This window comes from Marmota flaviventris, chromosome 19 (genome assembly GCF_047511675.1).
Source record: "Marmota flaviventris isolate mMarFla1 chromosome 19, mMarFla1.hap1, whole genome shotgun sequence".
Classification (NCBI taxonomy): Eukaryota; Metazoa; Chordata; class Mammalia; order Rodentia; family Sciuridae; genus Marmota; species Marmota flaviventris.
This window is the reverse complement of record NC_092516.1, coordinates 22,377,035-22,402,464: the sequence shown is the minus strand read 5'-3', so window position 1 is coordinate 22,402,464 and position 25,430 is coordinate 22,377,035. Positions and strand designations below refer to the sequence as shown.

At 43.8% G+C, this 25,430-nt stretch overlaps 1 protein-coding gene across 1 annotated transcript; it reads left to right on the top strand.

The window, feature by feature from the left end:
- Nucleotides 1-17,780: 17,780 nt before the first annotated feature.
- Nucleotides 17,781-18,725, top strand: LOC114103074 (putative olfactory receptor 2B8). The gene has a single exon (XM_027948679.2). It carries the CDS (start codon nt 17,781-17,783, stop codon nt 18,723-18,725), a length of 945 nt encoding a protein of 314 aa, XP_027804480.2.
- The last annotated feature ends 6,705 nt before the right edge of the window (nt 18,726-25,430 follow it).

Here is a 25,430-nt window from a genome sequence, read left to right as displayed (position 1 = left end):
ATGTGATCAACACTGGGCCAAGACTGACTTTCAAAGCCCTGCAGTTTATCAGTCCAGGTGCTGTGTACTCTATACTGGATTCTAGCAAAGTGCCCTGATCCTTGAACTCTGTGGCTCAGCTCTTCTCCTTCCACAGGTGGGCTCTCCTTAGTGACACAATGTTGGTTTAACATTCAATGAAAAGTGTGGAAAATATCTACACTGTGGGCTCAAATATGGGATGAGAAAAATTAAGAGAAATATAAATAAATGCACAGAGATATTTACTTGGAAGTCTTAGTATTTTAAAATGTGCATTCTTTCCAGTGTGATCCATTGATTCTCCCCCAAATCAGTCCAAGCAGAATTTATTTAGATATGATCCTAATACTTACATGAAAATGAGGCAGACTAGTGTTACCGTTGTTTACCGGTGACAAGTCCTTGCTTCCCCAATGTTAAGTATAACACCAGAGAAGCACACTGAGGCAAGTTTAGAGTGGAAAGTAGAAGCTTTATTAAAGGCATCAGAAAAGACTTCTTCCTGGAGGAAGAAGGGGACCCAAGAGGTGGAATCCGTGGAAGGGGGATGTCTCCCCTCTTTTATAGCTAAAGTCTTCTTCTTTCAGCTTTCCTGCATTCTTGTCACATTCCTGTCCTTTGTTCAGTTATCTTTCAGTGATGGAATGTAGGTGGGAAGGCCCAAAGGGTGGGGCATATGTGGGCCAAAGCAGAAATCTGGTCAGGAAGGACTTTTGGGTCAGCATCTTCAAATTTGCTGGGAGCTGTTTCATTTCTTTGAGATGGGCTCTGAGCCTTGGGGACATTAACATTCCAAGTGCTGTTCTGCTTTTCCCAGACTCCATTCTCAACATGGCCTTACTCCATTCTCAAGATGGCCTTTATTTTCCACTTTACTCAATATTAGACCTGATTTACCTAACTACACTAACTACCTATCTTTAAATCTGGCTTCACTAGAAGCACCAACATCATCTTGAAGAAGAAATAGAAGTAAGTTAATGAACATAGTAGGGAATCCAGGAATTGATTCACACATGAATAGTCACTGGATTTTTAAAATATGTCACTAAAGCAATATGATGGAAAAAGAAATTTCTTTTGAATAAATGGAACTGTTAACAGAATGTCCATCTAAGGGGGGGAAAAACCATACTTGATCCTACCTTGTACTATGCAAAATCATATTAAGATGGACCACATATTTGGTTGTGGAAGCTGAACCTGAGTTTTGTCTTGGTTTATCACTCCACATTCTACAGGTGCTAAAACAATGTTACCGCTGTTGACCGGTGACGAGTCCTTGCTTCCCCGATGTTGAAGAATAACACCAGAGAGCACGCCGAGGCAAGGTCAGAGTAGAAATTAGAAGTTTATTAAAGGACAGCAGAAAAGACTTCTCCCGGAGGAAGAAGGGGACCCAAGAGGTGGAATCCAGTTGGCGGGCAAATGTGTTTCCCTTTTTATAGGTTTGGTGATGGAATGTAGGTTGGAAGGCCCGAGGGGTGGGACACAGGTGGGCCAAAGAAGTAATCTATCTGGTCAGGAAGGACTTCTGAGTCAGCACCTTTTTGCTGGGGGCTGTTCATTAACATTTCTTTGAGGTGGACTTTGGCCTAGGGCCTTTTGGGACTTCATTAATATTCCATGAGTTGTCCTGTGTTTTCCCTGAGTCATTCTCCGCACGGCCTCCATTTTAGATTTCACTCTATATTAGACCCAATTTACCTAACTACACTGACTACCTAATTTTAAATCTGGCTTCAACAATAGCCAGCTTATTCTGGGTTATGGTGTGGCTTAAGAATTTGTATGTGGCACAACAGGGGTCTCTCTTTTGCTCCTTGATGTCCAGGACCTCTAGAAGGATAGCTGGAGAGGTCACATGGCTTCTGCAGGGCCTCATTTCTTCTCTGGATAGCATTTTAGGAATTTCCTAGATGATCTTTCCTCCAGCTAATGCTTGGACTGAAAGGCTAGAATAGCATAGTGGGGGTGGGAGACAGAACAGGGCCTGGTTCCACCTGAGAGGCAGGGAGGCTGGGGAGTTAGGGAGGCACTCTCTCCTGACAATTCTGCTTTAAAGTCCACACTGTGTGTGTTTAAATCAGAATCCACACCCCATGGGGGAGAAGTCTAGAGCAGAGATTAACAGGAAGTGGGTCTGGGTTGATTAGGAACCCACTGGTGGCTGCTGTCCCCCAGAGTGACCTGTTCTTCTTTCTGGATAGTTTGAAATCCAATCTGTGGTGTCCCCAGATGTTGTTATGCTCGAATTCAGGACCCCAAAAGACCACCAGAGACCCAAGATCGATGTAAGCAGCAAAGAGGTGTTTATTGCGAGCTAGCTCGGTCCTCCGCACTCACACACAGCAACTGGTGACGCTGAGAGGCCCCAAGCCCAGGGTTTGCAGCAGTTTTATACATTCTTTGGAGAAGGCAGGGACCCCCACATACATCATAGCATCCTTAGCAAATCATCACACACCGTGGGAAAATCAAATAACAACTCTAAAACATGATTAGCACATTCACTGGCGGGAACAAGTTGGGTAGGGGTGATTGGTTACTACAAAAGGGGTATTCGTTTGAACTGATTGGTTTAAGCCAAGAGGGGTGTTCATGCTGAACTACATGGTTTCCCAACATGTTATCAACCACCATAAACTACTGGGAGGGTCATCTGGCATCCCAGGTATTTCCCTGTCTCATGCTGATTGGTGGCTGCTAGGGGGTTGCTATGGATCTCCACCTAGCCTGACTGAGTCAGGGACACCTGGTGCAGCAGATCTCTCCTGTTATTTGTAGATAAACCACTTAGCAGTGTGGGAATGTGCCTAGGAGTGCTCCAAGGACAAAGGTGATGTCCCTTCCTTGGACAGGCTTTGCTCTGAGGTAGAGGCTGGTTTTTCATCTTTTCTCAACTTTTACACCCCTTTTAGCTGTGTTTTAAAGAACTTTGATAAATTTTACTGCCCTTTGTTAAATGGGATTAGGGAAGCAATGTTTTCTTTTCTTCCCGTAGTTGACTTGAGTGCACCCACTGCAGAGGGAATTGCCTGCTGGAGGTCTAAGAACTTTGATATCTCCCTTTTTTTTTTGTCTCCAAACCCTGTCTTCATTATTAAATTGGCATTAATTGGCTTCGAGGACAGGAACCAAACTTTCAGCCACACATTTTGGCACCCCAGAGGGGACTTTAGAGGAGCCCCCACTCTGCTTTCTTGGGGAAGCCTAGCACTCGAAACAACTGCAAGCAGAGGATTAGCTTTTTGAGAGCTGACTACTGGAAAGTTAGGAGATATGCCTGGGATCAGACCTAACCAGAGGAGCTAATCCTGTAAGGAAAAGGAGGGACTGATGGACTCCCAGCAGCTGCCAAAGCCCCTTTTGCTTCGAGGAACCTCCCTTATTTCTTCCCTGCACTGTAAGGATTGCTCCATCTCTGTCTACTTAAAAAGAAGGGGACACTGAATGCAGTAAAGTCACCACACTGAGACCCTTGATTTTACGCTTCTGGTTGCCCCTATGTGAGAACATCTGGTCCACTCATGGGGAAATCTGTGGTGCCACTGATGTAGGAGTCATAATTAAATGGGAGTTAGAAACCTGGGGAGATTTTTCTCTTATCTTGTATATTTTAAAGGTTATTATAGATTGTTTCTTGGGGATGATCTTGGCTGAATGTGTATCTAAAAGATGATTTTTTATTATAACAACCTGGTATCTGAATGGGTTTTTGAAGCATTGCACAATCTTGCAGTTAAAAATTGGGCTTAGGTGCCGCAGTCCGGCTGCAGCAAAATAACCGGGGGTGGGGGGGGTGGGGGGTGACGAGCAACTTGTGTACATTGATACAGCAGGAATGGGAGCCCTTTATTGTAGGACCGGAGCGATATTTATACATTCCACACATCTTAATTAGCATAAACTAGATACAGCAGTCAACCAATAAGGAATCTCCACACTTAATGGCTCGCTTTTGTTCCTTCTCAAAACACTCCCTCTGGCAAAATGCCAGGCGCCATCCAGACTTGTTTACAGACTCTAACATTTGCCAGGCGCCATCCTGACTTGTTTACAGACTCTAACATTTCCCCCTTTTTTTTTGATTTAAATAACGACCATAGTGGTTTTTACAGAAACACCATAAATAATCTGCTACAAGCAGAAAGGGAGGATAGAAAATGTCACAATACCAAGCCAATTGATGGCTCCATGCAAGAAGCCCTTGGAAAAATTATACCAGCAATGACACCATTAGCAAAGATACCGAGTTACAATTTGTTGTAGATTACAGTTTGTTGTCTCAGTCCAGGTAAAGCAGCGTCTCAACAGATTAACTCACAGTCCAGGTAAATCACAGTCCAGGTAAGTTCTGCAGGCAGCTAGCTTAAATCACAGTCCAGGTAAGTTCTGCAGGCAACTAGCTTGATCCGAAGTCTTGTCTGTTTCTCAGCCGAAGTCTCGTCCGGTTTTCAGCAACACTGGAAATTCTTCCACCTTGGTCTTTACCGGCACTGGGACGAAGGCAGGAACTCCGGATGGCTGAAGAAAATCCTGTAGCATTCAACTAAGAAAACAACCTTCTGAACAATTTAGTACATTATCTCAAGGTTTTTTTGCATTTGAAATAAGTATTAATAGTGCTCATTACTCATCAGCTTCCAGGTGTGGGAGAACCATTGTAGCTTAGTTATTGGCATTGAAAATGACCAAACATCAGGGACACCAGTAGTGTCTTCTGCTGGCTGTAGTGCCTGGGCAGCCCCAGATGGCCCTGGGGAGTGTCCCGGACTCAAACTGCTACTGGGCACAGGGAGCAAGAGCCTGCGAGACTGTGCCTCCAGGTCAGGTCTAGATTTGGGCTCACGGCAGTGGAAGAGCCAGCTCCCTGGCCAGGAGACGGGGAAGGGCCAGTCGCCGCCGCCTCTTGGAAAATCCTTGCTGTGCTGTGACCGGCTTGCACACTCGGCAGCCGCCTCTCCGCTTCACGCACCCTCCGGTAATGAAAAGTATTTAGTAATAGCCTTTTGCTGCAACTTTTTTCCTGATAATCCTTCCTCCTCTGAACTTTCTTTTTCTTTCTGACTAGAGTTCCTGAGCTTCCATCAACACATGCCCTAACTGCTCTTGGTTCCACTGGGGTGCCTTCTTCCCTTAGCAATTTACTTCTCACCCCTTCCATATTTTCATCACAAAGACAATACAACATTTCAAGACAAAACAAGAAACAAACATACTGTATCAATCTTCTCCATTTTCTCGAAATGGCCATTTTTCCTCTTGCCCTATCTGCCTAGGGACGAGCAGATTTGCTCCCGTCCTATCTATGGACGGACAGCTTTTTTTTTCGTCACTTACCCCCGAGTGTCCTGGGGCTCCCAGTAACGGGCCACCATCTGCCGCAGTCTGGCTGCAGCAAAATAACTGGTGTGGGGGGTGTGGGGGGTGTGATGAGCAACTTGTGTACATTGATACAGCAGGAATGGGAGCCCTTTATTGTAGGACCAGAACAGTATTTATACATTCCACACAGCTTATCTTAATTAGCATAAACTAGACACAGCAGTCAACCAATAAGGAATTTCCACACTTAATGGCTCGCTTTTGTTACTTCTCAAACCACTCCCTCTGGCAAAATGCCAGGCGCCATCCAGACTTGTTTACAGACTCTAACATTTAGGTAATTGTTTAGTTTATGATTTCAGATAATTCACGCCAGAAAACTTAAATATTTAGGATGAAAAATTAAAGAACTCTACTTCCAAGTTGGCAAGTAACTCCCAATCATTTAGTTTTATTTTTTCATCAATTTTTGAACTGGATAGCCTGGGAAGATTTCACTAGGTGTACCAGTGCATTAATTTGGGCAAGGATAGTAAATTATGATATGGTATCTATTCCCCTCAGTGTGTAGGATTTAGGAAAGGAAAGTGTTGGATTGGGACGATGGTCTGGCTTATTGAACTGACATTGAATAGCAACAGTCTTGGGAATTTTTAAAGCTTAATTTTGGGTATACATGGTAGTGTGTGGTTCTCTTTTGGAATTTTTTTTCAGGTGATTTAATGTAACTTGATACTACTTTAGGAACTTCAGAACAAAGGAAGTGGCTTAATGGTCCTGAAGGAATTTCTTCTGATGGTAGCTTTTATATTATCAAGTAAGATCCTATTTTCAGTTTTGTGTGAGCAAGTTTTTCTAGTGTAGGAAGATATAAAGGTATGAAATTTTGTGAATTGTGTCTTAAACTTGTATCATAATTTTCAACATCCAAACCTGAAAATTGTGACTTATGGTTAAAATGCCTTAGGCATGAGGCTTCTCCTCAGAATTCCAGTTTTTCTTGCTCCTTCCAGACCTCAGCCAGGACTTGAGTTGAAATGCAATAGAAGAAGCCTGTGAGCTCAGTAGGAGACTGATCTGAGGCCCAAGGGGAAAAAAAAGTAAAGGTGTCTTTTACCTGAACTCAAACTAGATTAAACCAAAAAGTAAATTGTATTGTATTTAGTAATTACTGGCAAATCATTTTTTCTAGGACTCTTGCTTTTTCTTAGATTCTGCATTTTTTTTGAGCTCATGATTTTGATCCTACAGACCTAAGTTAATGTTTTTCTGATCAGTTCTATTTTTGATCAACTGTGGAGTTTTTTTAAAACATTGCAATGGAGATTTCACCTGAGAAAAGCTACAAGGTTTTGTGTTATGTGTGCACACTTGTGTTATGTGTTGTATGTCTGTATGTGTGTATGTCCATATATCATGCAGTGATATGACAATTGGCAGATATATGAGGAGCGCTCATGAAAAATTTTTAAAAAATGGATCCAAATATCTCTGATTCACGTGATTCAAATGGTTCAATTTAAATTGGGTAAATAGATGAAAATAAAGATGTCTTTAAAATTAAGCTTATATGTTTTTCTAGGTGTTCAAAAACAAAACTAATAAAATGTTGATGTCTATGAAATAATCTGCCTAAATTCAGAAATTTACAAGGATTGTTTCAAAATGTGAACAGAAAAGAAGGTTAACAGATGGAAAAGAGAAATTAAAATCTGCCTAAATTCAGAAATTTACAAGGATTGTTTCAAAATGTGAACAGAAAAGGAGGTTAACAGATGGAAAAGAGAAATTAAAGGTTCTAGTTATGGTTTTAATAGATGGAAAATGTGGTTCTGGATAAGAGAGTCTGTGTGATTAAGTAAATAAGAGGGTTTAAGTAAGTGATAAAGAAGGTCTGTGTAAGTTGGTTATATGTGTAAGTTTTTTGAGCAAGTAATCTTAAAAGAAATTAAAAATTATCCAACTATGGTTAAACAACAACTGTTATTTTGCAATATTGTAATATGTTATTTCTTTAAGAAATAAATTTGGTTAATATAAAAACATCAATGTAATTGTGGTGCTATTCATGTGTTCATATCTTCCAGGTATAAAAGTCTGTAAGAAAAAGAGCATTATATCAAGCTGGTGTTTTAAAGTTGTATGGTAATTTTAGGCTTAAAAGAAAAACATGTTGGAGATTTATTTATATCATTTGTGTTCTATAACTGGACTTGTTATCAATAAGATATATAAAGTTCTATGTTACTTTTTACACTGAGATACAATTTAAATGTATTTTTAAGTTAATGAGAACCTTATCTGTGTAAAGGTTGATATTGTAAAACACAAAAGTACTTTGCTACTTTTCTACAAAAGTTTAAAAGCTTTCAGCCTTTCTTTAATTCATGTTTTAGATATGATATTATATTGTGTTAGCTAATATTCATGTGAACTTGAGCAACAATTTATGTAGGCTTTATAAAATGATGTCTATAAAGCAAAGATCAGCTTCAGAACTATAGTACTTAAGATTTATGAAGAGCCCTGCCTTACCTGAGATAAGGCTCTGTGTCCCATCTCACAACATGTAAAAATGACTACGAAAGAAGTAGGCCAGATTTCAGTACATTTAAAGTTGTGTCCAAAAGTTGGGTTTTGTCACGATTACTAAGATCTCAAACAGGGGATTATAATGTATAACTCTGCCAAAATTCAAGGTAACTAAATATGTTTTTACTCTTGTTAATTCTATTTTGTAGTTTTCTTATAAATGGTCTAAAGATTGCCTGTTAATGTTTTGCAGAGGTACTTATTTAAGAACACACAACCTGGGTTGATTTAAGATAATGAGTTATCACCTACAGGATAGAGAGATAGGCATTAAAGCCCAGTACTCTTAATATAAGGCTGTTGAAATTTATTTGCTGGATTAAGTTTTAAAATTAAAGTTAAATTAAAAGGGCCAAGAAAAACCAATATTTGGCTCTTGCCCTCTGAGTCAATCTGAATCCAGGGAACAGGGGACATCTCTAAAGAGCTTTGCAACTCTGGGCCACATAACCTCCCGATCAGGGAGATTAATGAGATCACTGGAGAACAGAAAGCCAATCAGTGCATTTGCTATGAAGAGGAGGGTCATCAAAGAAGGGAGACATCCCTGATGCTTCTGAGGGAAGCCACATAGTCAAGTAAGGCCTGGACCCATCCTAGCGCGAATGGCGCTAGCGGAACTGAGAAGCTGCTGTAAAGTTCCCCCAGGACTCCCATGGAAACTCAGCTGTTAACAATAGATAGAAATAAAAGTCAGTTTGACTGCTTCATCTTAAACACCTAGCAAAGACAGTTAAAACCAAAACACAGCTATTCCTGGGCATTTTAAATAATAATAATAATAGTTAAATGTAACTTCCAAGAATCAGTAAAATGGAGGCTACAAAAGAGATTCTTAGGCAGGAATGCCTGATAACTATCAAAAGGAACTGCCAGAGTAGTTTTTAGTTTAAAGCCTACAGCTATTTCTAACCTACACAGATAGAATTAGTGTTTACTAGTATGATTATCCAGCCCTGAATAACAGAATCAAAGGTTTCTCTATTAGACACAGAGGTCATACTAGTAAAAGGATTTTGCAAGATCAGATGACATTAAATTATTAAACTGTATCTTAGGGGGAAGGACATCTGTAACCCTAAAAGTTAAATGTTATGTTTACAGTCCTGATAACTGGGGATGTTAAAGCCTGGTGAGGGAACTTCTATACAGTGACATGTTCCAGCTGCTGCAACATTCATTCAGTACTCATGGTTTTTGTTTCTGTCATAGAAGCACCCATCCCCAGATGACAACTTGTTTTTCCCCAACCAGACTTCAAATAGAACTGACTTCTAAAAGGGAACTCATGTCCCCTATGTCGTCATCCCCCATGTCGTCGAGCCCCCTCATGTTCCATCCCCCTTTTTAGCTCTGAAGCAGCTGGAATGAGCCATTGCCCCTTCTCCTTACAGCAATAAAGAGTTTCTAAAATTAGGGGGGAATGAAGCCAGAAATAGATAGACAGTGTAGATAGGTAAATCAAGTCAGGTTGAATCTAGGAAGCCAATTTTGAGTGAGTCTGGGAAGTTGAAGACTGTCCCCTGAGGATTACTGTTTACCAAGATGTAGAACCTGCCCAAATAGGCCCCCAACTGAGGGAACCATGATTGGTTCCCAAGTTTCCAGACAAAGGGGGGAATGAAAAACCAGCCTCTACCTCAGAGCAAAGCCTGTCCAAGGAAGGGACATCACCTTTGTCCTTGGAAAGACCCACAGAGCACTCCTAGGCACATTCCCACCCTGCTAAGTGGTTTATCTACAAATAACAGGAGAGATCTGCTGCACCAGGTGTCCCTGACTCAGTCAGGCTAGGTGGGGATCCATAGCAACCCCCTAGCAGCCACCAATCAGCATGAGACAGGGAAATACCTGGGATGCCAGATGACCCTCCCAGTAGTTTATGGTGGTTGATAACATGTTGGGAAACCATGTAGTTCAGCATGAACACCCCTCTTGGCTTAAACCAACCAGTTCAAACGAATACCCCTTTTGTAGTAACCAATCACCCCTACCCAACTTGTTCCCGCCAGTGAATGTGCTAATCATGTTTTAGAGTTGTTATTTGATTTTCCCACGGTGTGTGATGATTTGCTAAGAGATGCTATGATGTATGTGGGGGTCCCTGCCTTCTCCAAAGAATGTATAAAACTGCTGCAAACCCTGGGCTTGGGGCCTCTCAGCATCACCAGTTGCTGTGTGTGCATGCGGAGGACCCAGCTAGCTCGCAATAAACACCTCTTTGCTGTTTACATCAATCTTGGTCTCTGGTGGTCTTTTGGGGGTCCCGAATTAACACTTCCTGTCTTCAGGCTCCCTCTTCTCTGCTCCTTGTGCTCCCACCTCACTTTTCCTTTCCTGGACTGAGTCCTTAAGCACTGTTCATTGCCTTGCTCTGTTTCCCACCCTTTTTTTGTTCCTCTTGTCCTGTCCCATGTAAGATCTGCTCCTTCTGCTGCCTAGTTCATGATTCACCTGCCCACACAGCCTTTGCCCTTGCTGTCCCCTTTCCCATTGAGTGATGTGAGTGTGTATTTTATGTCACTTAACCTTGGTATACCTTAACTTTTATTTATTTAATGCTGGCAGTCTAGTTTTAAGACTCATGTTTTTCATGTCTTGAAATTTTTTTATCTAGTCTTTCTTTCTTTCTTTCCTTCCTTTTCTTTTTTTTTTTTTTGTTGAAATGGCCATTCTCTGTGTTTTTGGCTCCCGTGCCCCTTTCCCTCTTAGATCATTAGCTCCTCAGAGGCACTGTGCATGCAGGAGGACCAGATCCCACCTGGCTGGGCATGGTGCAGCAAGGATGATGCAAAATCCTCAGTGACCACACTCGACCAGAGGGTCCTGCTGCAGCTGGGAGGCAGGCACAGTGGGCTTCAGTCAACAGCAGCTCTCAGCCCTGCCCACCATCCTGGGTGAGGTTCTCTGCCCCAGCCTGGCCCAGCCACGCTATACATGGCAACCTGGGTGGCACCTGTCTTCTTCTTCTCATTTGCTTTGGAGCCAGCTTCCATCACAACTCAGTACCCTGCTGAGGATGTGCAACTGTCCTAGTGAAGCCAGATTTAAAGATAGGTATTCAGTGTAGTTAGGTAAATCTGGTCTAATATTGAGTAAAATCCAAAATGAAGGCCATGTTGAGAATGAAGTCCAGAAAAGCAGAACAACTCTTGGAATTAGGCCCAGAGCCCATCTCAAAGAAATGTTAATGAAACAGCTCCCAGCAAACTTGAAGATGCTGACCCAAAAGTCCTTCCTGCCCAGATTATTTCTTTGGCCCACCTGTGCCCCACCCTTTGGGCCTTCCCACCTACATTCCATCACTGAAAGATAACAGAACAAAGGACAGGAATGGGGGGGGGGAACCAGATGAAAACCTTAGCTATTAAAAAGGGGAAGACATCACCCTTCCACAGATTCCACTTCTTGGGTCCCCTTCTTCCTCCTGGAGAAGTCTTTTCTGCTGTCCTTTAATAAAGCTTCTACTTTCCACTCTAAACTTGCCTCGGCATGCTTCTCTGGTGTTATACTTCAACATTGGGGAAGCAAGGACTCGTCACCAGTAAACAAAGGTAACACTGGGGGCAAGTTCAAAAAGCAGGTGCAAAATGCACAATGACAGGTCTAAGTACTGCAGAGTCCCAAGACCTTGAGTCACACAACAGTCCAGGTTGCAGTAGCTGAAAATCTAAGAGAGATCCAAAATCTGAACAACAGGGCAAGCAAGTCACTCTGGAAAGCTCTTCAGCTTTGTCAGTGGCTCTGCCCAAAAACATGACCTTGAGCAAGAATTAGTTCCATATGCTTTTTCACTAATTGATTCCGATGTTGTACTTTATTAACACTTATTTTCTTTCTTTGGATTTTTTTTCATGATGTCTTGAGTTGGGTTCTTACACATCTTACTTTAATTCCTGCTTGTTTATAAAAGTGGTTTGACTCCTTCTGGGGACATAACATGGGTGTTGTCTGTCACAATGAGGAAGAGATGCATCATAGGGTGGGCAGTGCCTTAACTGAACCCTGGGAGTTCAGAAGGAATTCTCTATAAAAGAACATTCAGGAGAAAGGAGCATCAGAGGAAAGTTGACCTGTGGAACTGGAGAAGCAGGTCCAGATGCCCCATGTCCAGACCCCTCTTGCTTGGAGTTTGCTCTTGATTCCAAAGACAACGGTGAGCTGCAGGAAAAGTTTTCATTGGTGCACTGTAAGAAGGTCCCTGAACTTGGTTCACACCTGGTGAATGGAGAGAGAGTGCACATGGGCACCAGGGGGATGTTCAGATACAGGAGCATGAGATGCTTCAGCCTCAGCCATGTGGCGGATGATCCATGAAGCAGCTGACACAGAGAGACAGGTGCCACACTGTGACACTCAGAAGCAGAGAATAGGACAGAGGTTACCAGGGTGGGGGCGAAGAGGGTGAGCAAGCACTAGTCATGGGGTGCAGTGGCCTTTATTTTTTATTTGCCCTTATTAGTTATATATGATAGAATGTGTTCTGACACATTGTACATACATGGAATATAACTTCTCATTCTTCTGGTTGTACATGATGTGGAATTACATTGGTGATGTAGAATTACATTGGTCATGTAATCATATATGCACACAGGGTAGTAATGTTCAATTTATTCTACTGTCTTTCCTCTTCCCATTCTCCCTCCATTTCCTTCATTCTCCTTTGTCTAATCCAAAGTACTTCTATTTTTTCCCAACTCCCCCCCCCCAACATTTTGTGCAGTGGCCTTTTTAGAAAGAGAATACGTCTGTCATTCTACTGTCTGGTAGGGTGAACATGGTCCATACAATGACATGTACATATCAAAATGCCCCCCCCCCCCCCGCCGCAGGGGCTTTCATCACTTACCACAAGGAGACAGTGTTGGAGGGCATGGAATATGCTAATTACCTGCTTTAATCATTGTGTAATACATACATGTATTGAAGTACCACATTGCACCCCATGAATATGTACAATTATGTCAATTAAAAAATAAAGCTGAAGGAAAAGAAAATTCCTAACACTCACCTTCATGATTTTACTTAATCAATAATTTCATGATTTCACCTCCTAAATCAATCTCCACATGTGGAAGATTTATATGTAAATGCTACATATTCAGAGCATAAGATAAAGCACTTTGCATAGTTTTCTCACAATGCACCACAATTAGAGTTTACTTTGACACTATGTTCAAATTTCCAGAATCCCAGCTCACCAATTTAACATTCATTCAGCATAAAAGTTTTAAGGCCTAGAGTGCTTGGGATATGGAGTTAGGCACTAGTGATGGCAGATGAAGAGGAAGTAGGTCGTGAACTGGAGGAACTCATATCTAGTGTGGAATGCAGGCAGTCAAAAGTTAATTTCCACAACACTGGTTAGTAACAGCCATGATTAGGTACATGAAATTTGAACAAGTTGTGAGTTACGAATGATGTATGCCAAATGGAAATATAGGCCTCAGATGTAGCACCATAATAGATTGTAGAATGTGCTGGTCCCTAATTGGAACCAGCTTCAATGGCCAGCAAGTGGTGGGTGGGTTTCTTTTTGCAGCTATCAAGCCTATGGAATAAATATGGCAGTGTAAATTATAGGTATCATTCTTATTCAGTGCAGTCAATGGTAGCCAAAGCTATTTGAAGCAAAGAAGGGATGTGATTGTCAGTTTTGGAAACAATAATTCTGGTAGCAATGTGGAAGCTGAGCATCTGGTGGGAAGACCTCTTAGGAAATGCATTGAATGGTGGGATCATCAGTACTCTTGGATATGAGAAACAGACAGTACCTAGAGACAGCAGGTTTCCCTTTGTCAGCCTGGCAGGACGAGGTGGACTGTGGATGCCACCTTTCCAGAGTCTTCCTCTTCATGTCCCCTGAGGCAGCTGAAACCTGGATACCTAACTGAAGCTAATGAGCTGTGTGGGACAGGACGCTCTCGGGGCCACTAAAGCAGACATGTTGAGCATTGCAGTCCCTGAAGGATGCGTCTTGCTTGGTAGCTTGTAAAATACTCCTGAGGTACAACATGAACCTGTTTTTCATGAGTAGATTCCAGAGACCTTAGGGTCAGCCTCTGCTCAGCTCCAGGCTCAGTTGTCTGCCCTGGGTCCTGCTCCCTCTGGGCACCACAGCTTTGTAGAGCTGGTGGGCAATCTTCCTGCCAGAACTGGGGTGGCTCCTGTGCTGACAGTGATTTAAAAGGTGCTGATGTTGCCTTTGACAGAGCCAGAGTGAGAAGCAGTCTCCGATCCCCTCACCTGCCAAGCATCCATTTTCAAGGGTTTTCCCAGGGTGGGTAGTTAAAGCCTGCTGTTGATATATGTGATTTATATGTGTCCTGAGGGTCTGCTATACCACTTCACCCCCAACCCACAGTTAGAGCCTGCTGTTCATATATGTGATTTATATGTATCCTAAGGGTTCTGCTCTACCACTTTACTCCTGACCCCTCTCTCCAGGTCAGGAGCCAAATCCACCACTTGGTAATCTCTGAATTACTGTATTTGGGGGCCAGCATTCATGTGATTCCACTGGATACTAACTTTTCTGCCAACATGCCAATCTTCTGGTTTCATCCTTCACAGACTGTCTTGCTCCTGCAGAAGGAAGCTGAGTGTCTGTGACCTCTACTGTTGTCTTGTGGAAGATGATGCTTGTTTTTGGTCCAACCTGCATTCAGTTGCACCTTAGGCCAGCGGGTTTCCCCTCATCCTGATCCCTTAGACCCAAAGGTGATAGCGCTTCCTGGAGCACCAGCATCCGCACATGAGTCTGCTGTTAGAGCAAGTCCTAGCTAGAGGAGGAATCTGCACTCCAGGTTAGGGGAACACCCCTGCACACAGGAGTGACAGGATATAAGTGCTCTCTTTCATTCAAATAAAATGTGAGGTGCTGTATCTTACAAGTGTGAGATCTGCATGGCATGCTAGATCTGCAGTGTATGGTGAGATGCATACAGGAGGAAAGCCCTGATTAGATGTTCCTGCCAAGTTACAGGAATCAGCTTTGCCTGTTACTGTGGACTGCCACCATCCACACACCAATGGAATATAAGAAAATAGCAGTGTGATAAGCAATAATTTAACTATATAAGCATAACTTTGTCAATGAGTGTGGGGTGGGATAAGACCAGTACTTTCACATTAGGCTTTCACCAGGAGCAGGCATGTATAGCAGAGAATCACTGCACTTGATGGGCAGGATCAGATCATACTATTTTTTAGGTTGAATCCCCCCAAGATACGTTGAAATTCTAAACTCTGGTACCTGTGAATGTCATCTTACTTGGAAATAAGGCCTGTGCATATATAATTAAGTTAAGATGAAGCTTTGGTCCATTTGGATGGGCCTTAAACTAGCACAACTGCTCTCTTCTTAAGGAGAGTGGGAGAGACTGACAGGCAACAGGAGAACAGCATAGAGTGTGCAGGAGAGGTAGAGAGAGGTGCAAGCCCCAGAATGTGAGGGGTGCCAGAAAACCACCAGAAGCCCAGGAGAGAGGTGTCAGAGGGATCAGAGCCCTGCGATGCCAATTCTGCACCTCTGGAACCGTGACATAACAGATTCCTGTTGTCTTAAGTCATTTGCGTCCTCTGCTATGACAGCCCTGTGCAACTGGTACAACCACATAGAAAGTTGTGTTAAAAGCCTATGCTGTCTAACTCCACTGTGTGGCTATGATGAGTCTTTCCAGAATGTGTCCTTTTTTTTTTTTTTTTTTGGTTCAGGTTACCTTCTGTGCATTGCCAAGAAAAGTGAAGTCATGTGAAGGCACAGCTAGAACAAGTCATTAGGCTTCCAGTGGCTACAGAGAAACCAAAGACTCTTCTAAAATGCTGTGAGAGACATCCCTGGGCACCATGGCAGGCTGGAGAAGAAGCCCCTCTTGTGATGAGCAGCATAGCACAGAGAGCAGCAAGGTGAGTGATAACACTGCAAACCAAGTTCTGGATCAATTCTGTCCTTATCAGTCTTGAAATGAGGCCTGCCCATCCATCTGAGAGACACAGATTGTGAGCCAGTTTGTCTTAAAGAATGTGCCAAGGCCAAGGCATATTTACTGCAGATATGACATCAGATCTATGGCAACACAGACCTATCCAGGTTTTAGTACACAACTAAAGGATAACAGCATTGGTTCTTTCCTTAGGAAGGAAAAAGGGCTCTACTATTTTTATCAGGAAGTAAGTAGGTGCATACTTTAAAGCCTCAAAGCTATTAATGACAGATTTATACCTGTAATACAAGTATTCTGAGTAAAACATCGCAAATTAATTGTGCATTTTGGCATGACGGTAACTGTCATCAAAGCAGTCACTGAAAACATTTAGGAGTATAAAGGGTTATATACTCACGACTGGTCATGGGTATTGCTAATAGAAAAGTGATGTTTATAGGAGATTAACAGTCCTGCAAGATTCTACACAATAGAGCATTAAAGGACAAAGTTTGAATATGTGTGACAGCTTATTACCATGTGTCTTGGAGGCCTGGAGGAAACTGAAAATAGTTGTATCCTCCCAACAGACCTGGTTTTTCAGGTGTTTAAAACTTCCCTTTTATGGGAAATAAGCTATTAATGACTATTGTTTGAAATTTTCTTTTGTTTTTTCCTTGTACACTTAAAAATGTCTATAACCATGAATTTATTATCAATTGACTATCACAGCTTTAAAGCATCATTTTTAAAAATTTGTATCTTTATGCCAGACTCCTTTTTAGATTGTGGTGATATTATCCTATTACTCTCAGGCTGGGGCTATAGCTCAGTGGTAGAGCACATGTTTGGCAGGAAGCAGGTCATGGATTCTTTCCAGCCCCACCAAAGTAGAAAAAAATGATAAGACATTATTCTTGTTCAGGCATTATTTCCTATCAAATTTGCATCATGAGAGTGGTGTGTGAATGTTGGGGGGTGGGGAGAGTGTGAGTGCAATGGGGCAATTTTTAGGCCCAATGAAAAGATAATTGTTTTTGTGAGATTGGTATTTTAGAAGTGCAGAATGAGAAATTGAAAGAATAAATTTATTGGTTACACTGAAGAAATTTAAGAGTCTTGAAGTGAGAGAAAAGAACAGATTACATGTTGGGTTGGTAGTTGTCCAGGGTTCTGCTGAAAATAGTACCAACGACGGTTACTCAGGATTGGTCATCCTGAAATGTGAAGTCTGTGTGCAACAAATTCTGAAACCATGTCTAGTAGAAGCTTTACAGTCAATAAAATGGTTCTAGGTGCTAATAACTCAAGATTCCCTTGGTTTTCTCAATAAAGCACATTGTCCCCCTTTAAATAAAATTGCCAAGTGGATTCCTTTTCTATGTATTTTTGGAGAATAAATTTATTCTCTGCCCAAAACAGAATAAGAGCACCAGTTTCAATTTCACCAATTTCAATTCCAGATACATGGATAAGAGGAATAGCAAATTTGTAATTTATTCAGGAAAATTTGATTTAATTTTTGGAGAAATTTGAGCCATCTTTGAAGTTCATTTTGTCATGGAAAGGCAGGGTCTTGAGACAGTGAAAAAATTGTGCTGCAATGAATTTAAATCCTGTCTCTGCCACTGACTAGGTGAGTCTACAGAATTCCTAACCCCTTACACACCCTCAGAGCCCTCCAACTCAACAGAGGGAATGACCATGCTACATCTTGAGAGTAGAGGCACCAGCTGTGCATGGGCCAGAGGAGACCTGTGCACCTAGTGGTGATGGCACCCCTCTCTTGCCAACAAGAAAGGGACAGAGGAAGTGCCCAGCCTCCCAGTCAAGGCCCACCTACCCAGGCTCCAAGAAGGCCGGGGCTGAACCTTCAGGGAAGGTTGTTGGTGTTGGTGCCATGCAGGTGTGATGGAGAGAGCCAACCATAGCTCCTTCACGGGCTTCACTCTCCTGGGCTTCTCCAGCAGGCCCCAGCTGGAGGCCGTGCTCTTCCTAGTCATCCTGGTCTTCTACTTCCTGAGTCTGCTAGGCAACAGCACAATCATGCTTCTGTCCCTCATGGATCCTCGCCTCCACACCCCCATGTACTTCTTCCTCTCCAATCTCTCCTTTATGGATCTCTGCTTGACCACCTGCACTGTCCCTCAGACGCTGGTCAACTTCAGGGGCAGGGACAAGACCATCAGCTACGGTGGCTGCGTGGCCCAGCTGTTCGTTGCCCTGGGCCTCGGGGGAGTGGAGTGCGTGCTCCTGTCCGTCATGGCCTATGACCGCTATGCAGCTGTCTGCCGCCCACTGCACTACATGGCTGTCATGCACCCCCAGTTGTGCTTGCGGCTCGTGGTGACTGCCTGGCTGACGGGGTTCGGCAACTCCGTGGTGCAGACGGCGATGACCATGACACTGCCCCTCTGTGGTAAGAACCAGCTGGACCATTTCTTCTGCGAAGTCCCAGTGATGCTGAAACTGGCCTGTACTGACATCTCCATCAACGAGGCCGAGCTTTTTGCCGTCAGTGTCTTCTTCTTGGTGGTGCCCCTGTCTCTCATCCTGGTGTCCTACGGCCACATTGCTCACACAGTCCTGAGGATGAAGTCGGCTCAGGGTAGGCAGAAGGCCTTTGGGACCTGTGGCTCACACCTTCTGGTGGTGGTCATTTTCTTTGGTACTCTCATTTCCATGTACCTCCAGCCACCCTCTAGTTACTCACAGGATGTGAACAAAAGCATAGCTCTCTTCTATACTCTGGTGACTCCTGTGCTGAACCCCCTCATCTACACTCTGAGGAACAAGGAAGTCAAGGGTGCACTGAGGAGACTGGTGAGGAGAACCGCTGACTCGAGAGAGAGTTAGCACAGGGGTGCCTGGCCCATGCCTATGTGCACTGGCAGACTTCTGGGTGCAGAAGTTTTAGTTTCACCAGTCTCTGTAAAGCACCTACTGTGTACCAAGCACTCTCTAGGTCCTTGAGATTATAGAGAGAGAGATAGCTGAGATCAAAGTAGAGAGACTTCTGTCCTTGTAGAGCTAAACTTTATTATGGGGAGAAAATAAGTAGGATGAGCTAAAATTAAATTGTGGCATATTATGTATTGGGATGTTCTATGGAAATAAACAAGTTATATGTATGCACTGATGAACCCAGCCCAATTCCATCTTAAGATTGGGAGACATCTTGTCACAAGGTCATAAAAAGTTCATTTCTGTTTTACTGCAAAATGCTAAGATTTCTATTTGGCCTTCCAATATTTTGATGTTTTAAAAAATTTGCTTGGCATTCCTGCCTGTGCTTTGAACTTACCGGCTCTCCTTGACCAGATAACAACCCTCCCTGATATCTCAGCTGCTCCTCATTAATTTTGATGTTGAAATCTGAGTCTGCTCCCTACCTTGAGATGTTAAACAATGTAGGTCATAAATCTGCTATCTGCCCTTGTATCACACTTGCCTGAACCCTGTCAGCTTTAATTTTCCAAGACACCTCCCTTTTTGTAACTTTCTGTGTTACAAAAACTTCCCTGTAATTAGACCAGCTGCTGTCCTCTGGCCCTGTTTTTCTGGGTAGGGGCAGATGCTGGCCAGCTCTCTCTTGTGTACACAATATAAGCTTGCTTTAATTTGGTTTAAATTGGACTCAGTGGTCTTTCCTTTGCTTCATGGTTCAACATGAACAACATAGGTGATTCAAACAAATGCAATTTTGAGATGAGAAGCCAGATATAAAACAATTCATATTGTATAATTCTTTTTTATATAAAATTCCAAAATCAGGCAAAACTGATCTGTGGTTTTGGAGGTCAGAATAGTGATCTCCTTGGGGAGCAGTGACTTGAAGGAGAGATGAGAGAGGGGATTCTGGGGATTTGGTCATGCTCTGGTTGTTGATGTGGGGATCTGTTCATGCTCTGATCATTGATCTGGCGGTCTGGTCATACTCTGGTTGTTGATCTGGGTGCTGGTTCTCTAAGGTATGTAATTAGTGAAAAGACACTGAACTGCACATTTAAATCATATACAATTTCTTTATGTACACTGAACTTTGGTCTCATTTACATTAATTTTTTTAGTAACCCAGGTGATAATAGAATACCACAATATGAAAGAATCATGCTGAATATTTTCCTTTTTTCATACAATTTGTGTTTATTTTCTAAGTGATCTAAGTTACTACTTTACATGTAGCTGAACTACTGGGTGCTAAGATGTCTCTTTCTTTTGTTTTGTATTTTTTTTTGCTAAGATGTCTCTTGATATTAATGGTATTTAGCCAGACTAGAGTGAACCTTATCTAGCTTTCTCCTTTAGAGATTTCTATCAGAGGCCATTTTTGCAGTGAGTCTCTGCTCTGTTCTTCATTCCCCATAAACACTCAGTAGTCAGTTTGTGAGGCAAAAATTAGAGTGATAATTTTCAAAAGAAAATTTTACTACTCAGTATCTTCATTGAAAGGATGTTTAATGTGTTTGTTTGTGTAAATGAAGGTTTACACCTTTAATTTTCAATGAAAATCCACTATTTAGTAAAAAGAAAATATTTTCAAAAGTGAAAATTTTGAGGTATTTAAACATGATGTTATATAGATATAATAGAGGGGTTGGAAGGGATTATAAAATAAACAACATGCACAATCATTTTCTGGTAAATTTAAAATATTAAACATTAAAATATTTTCTTCTTGGGGCTGGGGATATGGCTCAAGCGGTAGCGCGCTTGCCTGGCATGCGCAGGGCGCTGGGTTCCATCCTCAGCACCATATAAAAAATAAAGATGTTGTGTCCATTGAAAACTAAAAATAAATATTAAAAAATTCTCTCTCTCTCTCTCTTTAAAAAAATTTCCTTCTTGAGCACTTTTAAATTTTGACAATGGCAAGTTGGAAGACTTGTAATGTTATTGTGTTAATCAAATGACAGAGTAACAAAATCTTTATATAAACCAAAATAGATTGGTGAATTGCTGAGTTCTCTGAGGGAATCATTTCCTGTGTTGAACGTGCAAGTGACTTGCATTCATTGTTGGAACGCAGTTCTGAGGATGTGACAGTTTAGTGACAGTTTCTTCTACTTTGCATCCATGGCAGCTCACTTTACTAGCATGACCACATCAGTTTCATGACTGAGGTCTCCTGCAGTGGTTCCCCTTTGCCCAAGGGGGCACCTTCCAGGACTCCAGCAATGCCTGAACCCACAGACAGCACAACTCTCTGTGCAGGGCTGAAGAAATGAGGCTGTATGTGAAGCTAAAAATACAATGTCTTCATTGTCATGTTTATAGCCACAAGCTCAGCATAATAGGGGCTTGTTTATAACTAGCAGGACTTCGCTCCAGGGATGAAGTATTGGTGGCACCATTCCAGAAGTGAGGTGGCGGTCACCTGCATTTGCTGACTGTTGCAGAACAGGAAGCAAGGTGGCTGTCACCTGTGTTTGTTGACTGTGTTGCAGAACAGGATTGGGAGCTCTGTGTTTAAGGCTTCATGGACTCTCTGTTCTGTGCACTCTACCTGGACTTTCCATATGCTGTGTGGTATTGCCAGATTACCAATCTGTGCCACCTGTTGTGAGCCCTGGCACCTCCCTCACATTTTTGTGAATGTAGGTGCTGCTGGGCATCTTCTTCCATAAGGTAGAGTTTCAGCGTTGAAAACTGTCTTTGGATGATATCTTTTAAGGCTCAGACCTGGAATGTTCCCCCAAAGGCCCATGTGCTGAAGGCTCGGTCCCCAGTGCAGCAGTGTTCAGAGGTGGGCTTCTGGGAAGTGATTAGATTGTGAGGCTCTAACCTCATCAGCAGATTAATCCATTTAAGGATTCATAATTTGAATGGGCTATTGGGAGGTGATGGTAGGAGGTGGGGCATAGTAGAGAAGGGATTGGCTCCTTGGGAGTATGCTCTAGATGAGGAGCTCTCCTCCACCAAGCCCTTCTGCCATGGTGTTTCTGCCTTATAGTCAGCTTACCATGACTGAAACCTCTGAAATTGCGAACCAAAATAAAATTTTCCTCCTTTACATTGTTAATGTCAGATATCTTTATCAGAGCTTTGAAAACCTGACTGACACCACATCCTTTCTCCTTAATCAGCTCCCTCATTAGCAGATGAAGCTTTGCTGGTGATTTTTATATTTTATTAAAATTAAAATTTTATAAATTTTTTTATATTTTATATTTAGGTCCAAACCTATTCTTATATTTGTATAACTTCCCCTTATTTTCAGCAAATGATTCGGTACCACGCATCTCAGGGATCCCTCACCAGGTCTTCGTAGTGGTGCTTTCTGGCACATCATATTGCTGTAAATGTAAGTTGGATCATTTTTTCTTTTCATGTCTTCTGCCCTCAAATTCAGTGCTTTTCCCATCTTAGCACTTAAGCACTGTGGCTGTAGCTCTTGCAGGTTGAAGTGTTATAGCACAAGATTAATTTTCTATTTTTATATATTTTTTAGAAAATTCATTCTTGCTGTAGATCTTAGCAACTTTAGCATATGATTTTTTTTTTTTTAACGAGGCTTAGAACTTTCAACTTTTCACTTAAAAAAAGCACTTGTTGGCTTTACTTTGGCATTTCCAAATTACCTGCCTAAGTACTCCTGCACTTTAGGAGCCATTATTAAACAAAATGAAAGCAGGTGAAGATGAGGCAGGAGGAGAGATTCAAGGGCAGTGTGGCCTGGGAAGGAGGGCCTGGGTTCATACAGGAGCTCCAACCATATACCATGTCCTGAGAGCAGATAAAGGTGAAGTGGGAGGAGAGACTCAAGGGAAGTGTAGGCTAGGAAGTGGGGCCAAGTCCATGCCAGGGCTCCAATCACATCTCATGTCCTGAGAGCAGATAAAGGTGAAGTGGGAGGGGAGACTTAAGGGCAGTGTGGCCTGGGAAGGAGAGGCCTGGGTCCATGCTGGGGCTTCAGCCAAATGCCATGTTCTGAGAGCAGATAAAGTTGAAGTGGGGGCATCCTTGTCCTTAGCCTCAGCCTCACTGGACTCCAGGTCCTCCAGCTGGCCCAGGAGAAGACAGGCTTTGTGCTCCCAGTCTAGTTAGCATGTTGAGCTGCACATAAGCCACCAGCAACTTGAGGCAAGGAAAATCCAGAGGCTGACAGAAATTCTCCAAGTTCTGGCCTATATGGGCACCCAGGGTGCAGGACGTCAGCAGTCAGCAGAGGCCTGGCCTCTCCTTCCACATGGTCTCCCACAGCACACATGTGGGGCTGGGTTCCTGTGCCTCCACTGCTTCTCCAGAGGCCAGTCCACTCTATCCCAAGCCCCTTTGGCTTTCCAGGCAGTGGCAGACAGGTCACCAGGCAGGGACTGCAAAGAACCTTCATTGGAGGGAGCCCTAATTCAATGGTGTGACCAGCAGGCTTCAGGGAAGACACACTTCCTCCCTGTCACTTGGACCCCCCCTGCACTGGAGTGCAACCTCCAGGAGGGACTTTTCCTTGGCCCAGAATGCACAGGGCCTAGTAAGGCCTCATCCTGTGGCTTGTGCTACTACTACATGGCCTCATTCCCTACTGAAAGCATTTTCCTGAAGAGCATGGTCTGCCCCCTACACTCACAGAGTCCCTTGGGAACCATCTCAGTAGCCATTACTGAGTGAGGCCCAGTATGAGTGGCTGCTCCCCACAGCTCTGTGGTTCCAGGGGAGGACAGGGTGGGCTAGCTGGGCTGGGCTGGGCTGTGGTGGAGAGGGATTGTCCCAGGGCCTTATTCTGAATCCCCAGCTTCTCTTCTGCTCCACATCTGCCTGGGACCCCACCTATAGCTCTCTGCCTTCTTCCTCCTGCAGGCGAAGCCCCAGACCTCAGTCTCCTTGCAGGAGTCAGAGGTGGGGGAGGCAGTGTTATCTCAACCTTCCTGAGCCACTCCTGCACTTGTCCTCACATGGGAGACAGGAGCCCTCTCTCTTGACCCCAGATCTACTCACTTCAAGTTCATCCAGTGGTCCATCACCCTCCTTGGAGTAGGGCAGGATGCAGCCATATTTAGGGGAGGTTGTGAAGGTGTCACGTGTACCAACCCTACTTATGATGTCTTCAGTGAGTGACCATTTTAGTTAGCTTTTTTGTTGTTGTTGTGACCGAAACACCTGTCAGAGGAGGAAAAGTTTATTCTGGCTCAGGTTTCAGTGGTCTTAGTCCACAGATGGCTGATTCCATTGCTCTAGGCCCAAGGTGAGGCAGCACATCCTGGGGGAAGGACCAGGGGAGGAAAGCTGGAGATCATGGTGGGGTCAGGAAGCAGGGGCTGGAAGGTGTATCAGGGGCTACAGAGAGGATACAGGGCAGCCCCTCAGTGACCCACCGTCTCCAGCCACACCCTACCTGCCTACAGTTACACTGGGTCCATTCAAACTAGGATGGATTGTTGAGGTTGAAGCTCTCATCATTTTACCTCTGAATATTCCTGCATTAATGAGCTTTTGTGGGACACCTCACATTCAAACCATATCATTGACTAACTCCCACCCCACCACAGGAAGGGCCCAAATGGCAGAGATTTTACTGCTCTTTACACTGAATTATGCTAAGTGCCTGGTAGCATGCCTGCACACATATTTATCACAAGAATGCACCCAACTAGCTGCTTCCCAGATGTCTCAGTGGGCCTGGGGCCCAGCTGCCAGCCCCCAGGGCCCCTGTCTGGCTATACCTAGTTGGGGCTCCCCAGATGGAATCTGGAACCTCCTTCATGATGGAAAAAGTGCTCAGCCCAGGGCCTAACTTACCATAAAGGAGAAGCCTGCAACCCTGGGTAGCCCACTCACAGGGCCAGGCTGGGCAGGCACGCTCAAACTCGCCCCACTTGGTCCAAACAACACCCAGGAGCCTGGCCCTTTGAGCAACCCAGTTTCCACAGAGCAGACAGGCTCAGAGAGCTGCCAGGCCTTCCTGAGATGGTTAAGAGGTGGCGCTAGGGCTTAGAGGTAGGGCACTCACATTGTAAACATCAGCTCCCATCACTGCCTGGTGGGTTGTGGGGGACCTTTGGTAGTGCACAGGAGGGTGGGAGCTTGGGTCCCTGCTACAAGGATGGCACAGGTGGTCCACCAGCTCCTCCAGCCTGAGGTCAGGGCTGGGGCCAAGAAGCAGGGTTCACACATGGGAACAGTGGCACAGTGTAATCTGACTCTGTCTGCAGGTGAGGTGGAACATCATGAATGGCTTCCTCAAGGTCCTACAATCCCATCCCCACCCCTGACACACCACAGGAGGAGCCTGGGGCTGTCCATGAGGGATCCTAGTGGTGAGCTAGCCTGCATTGACTTAGAGATGGGAGTCACCAGAAGGAGAGGTGAGCTAGCCTGGTGGTGAGCTAGCCTGCATTGACTTAGAGATGGGAGTCACCAGAAGGAGAGGGACAGAGAATAAACTGCAGCTCACCAGACCTGGTGATACCCCTACCAACCCCAGAGCCAGGCTTCCCCCACCCCAGTAGCACAGCCAGTGGATCCCAGGATTCCCTCACGCAAACTCAGTTGGAATTAACATAGGAAACTAGGTGAGGTTGTCCCCTCAAATGTCCCTCCAGTCAGTACCCATGTTGGGCAGTG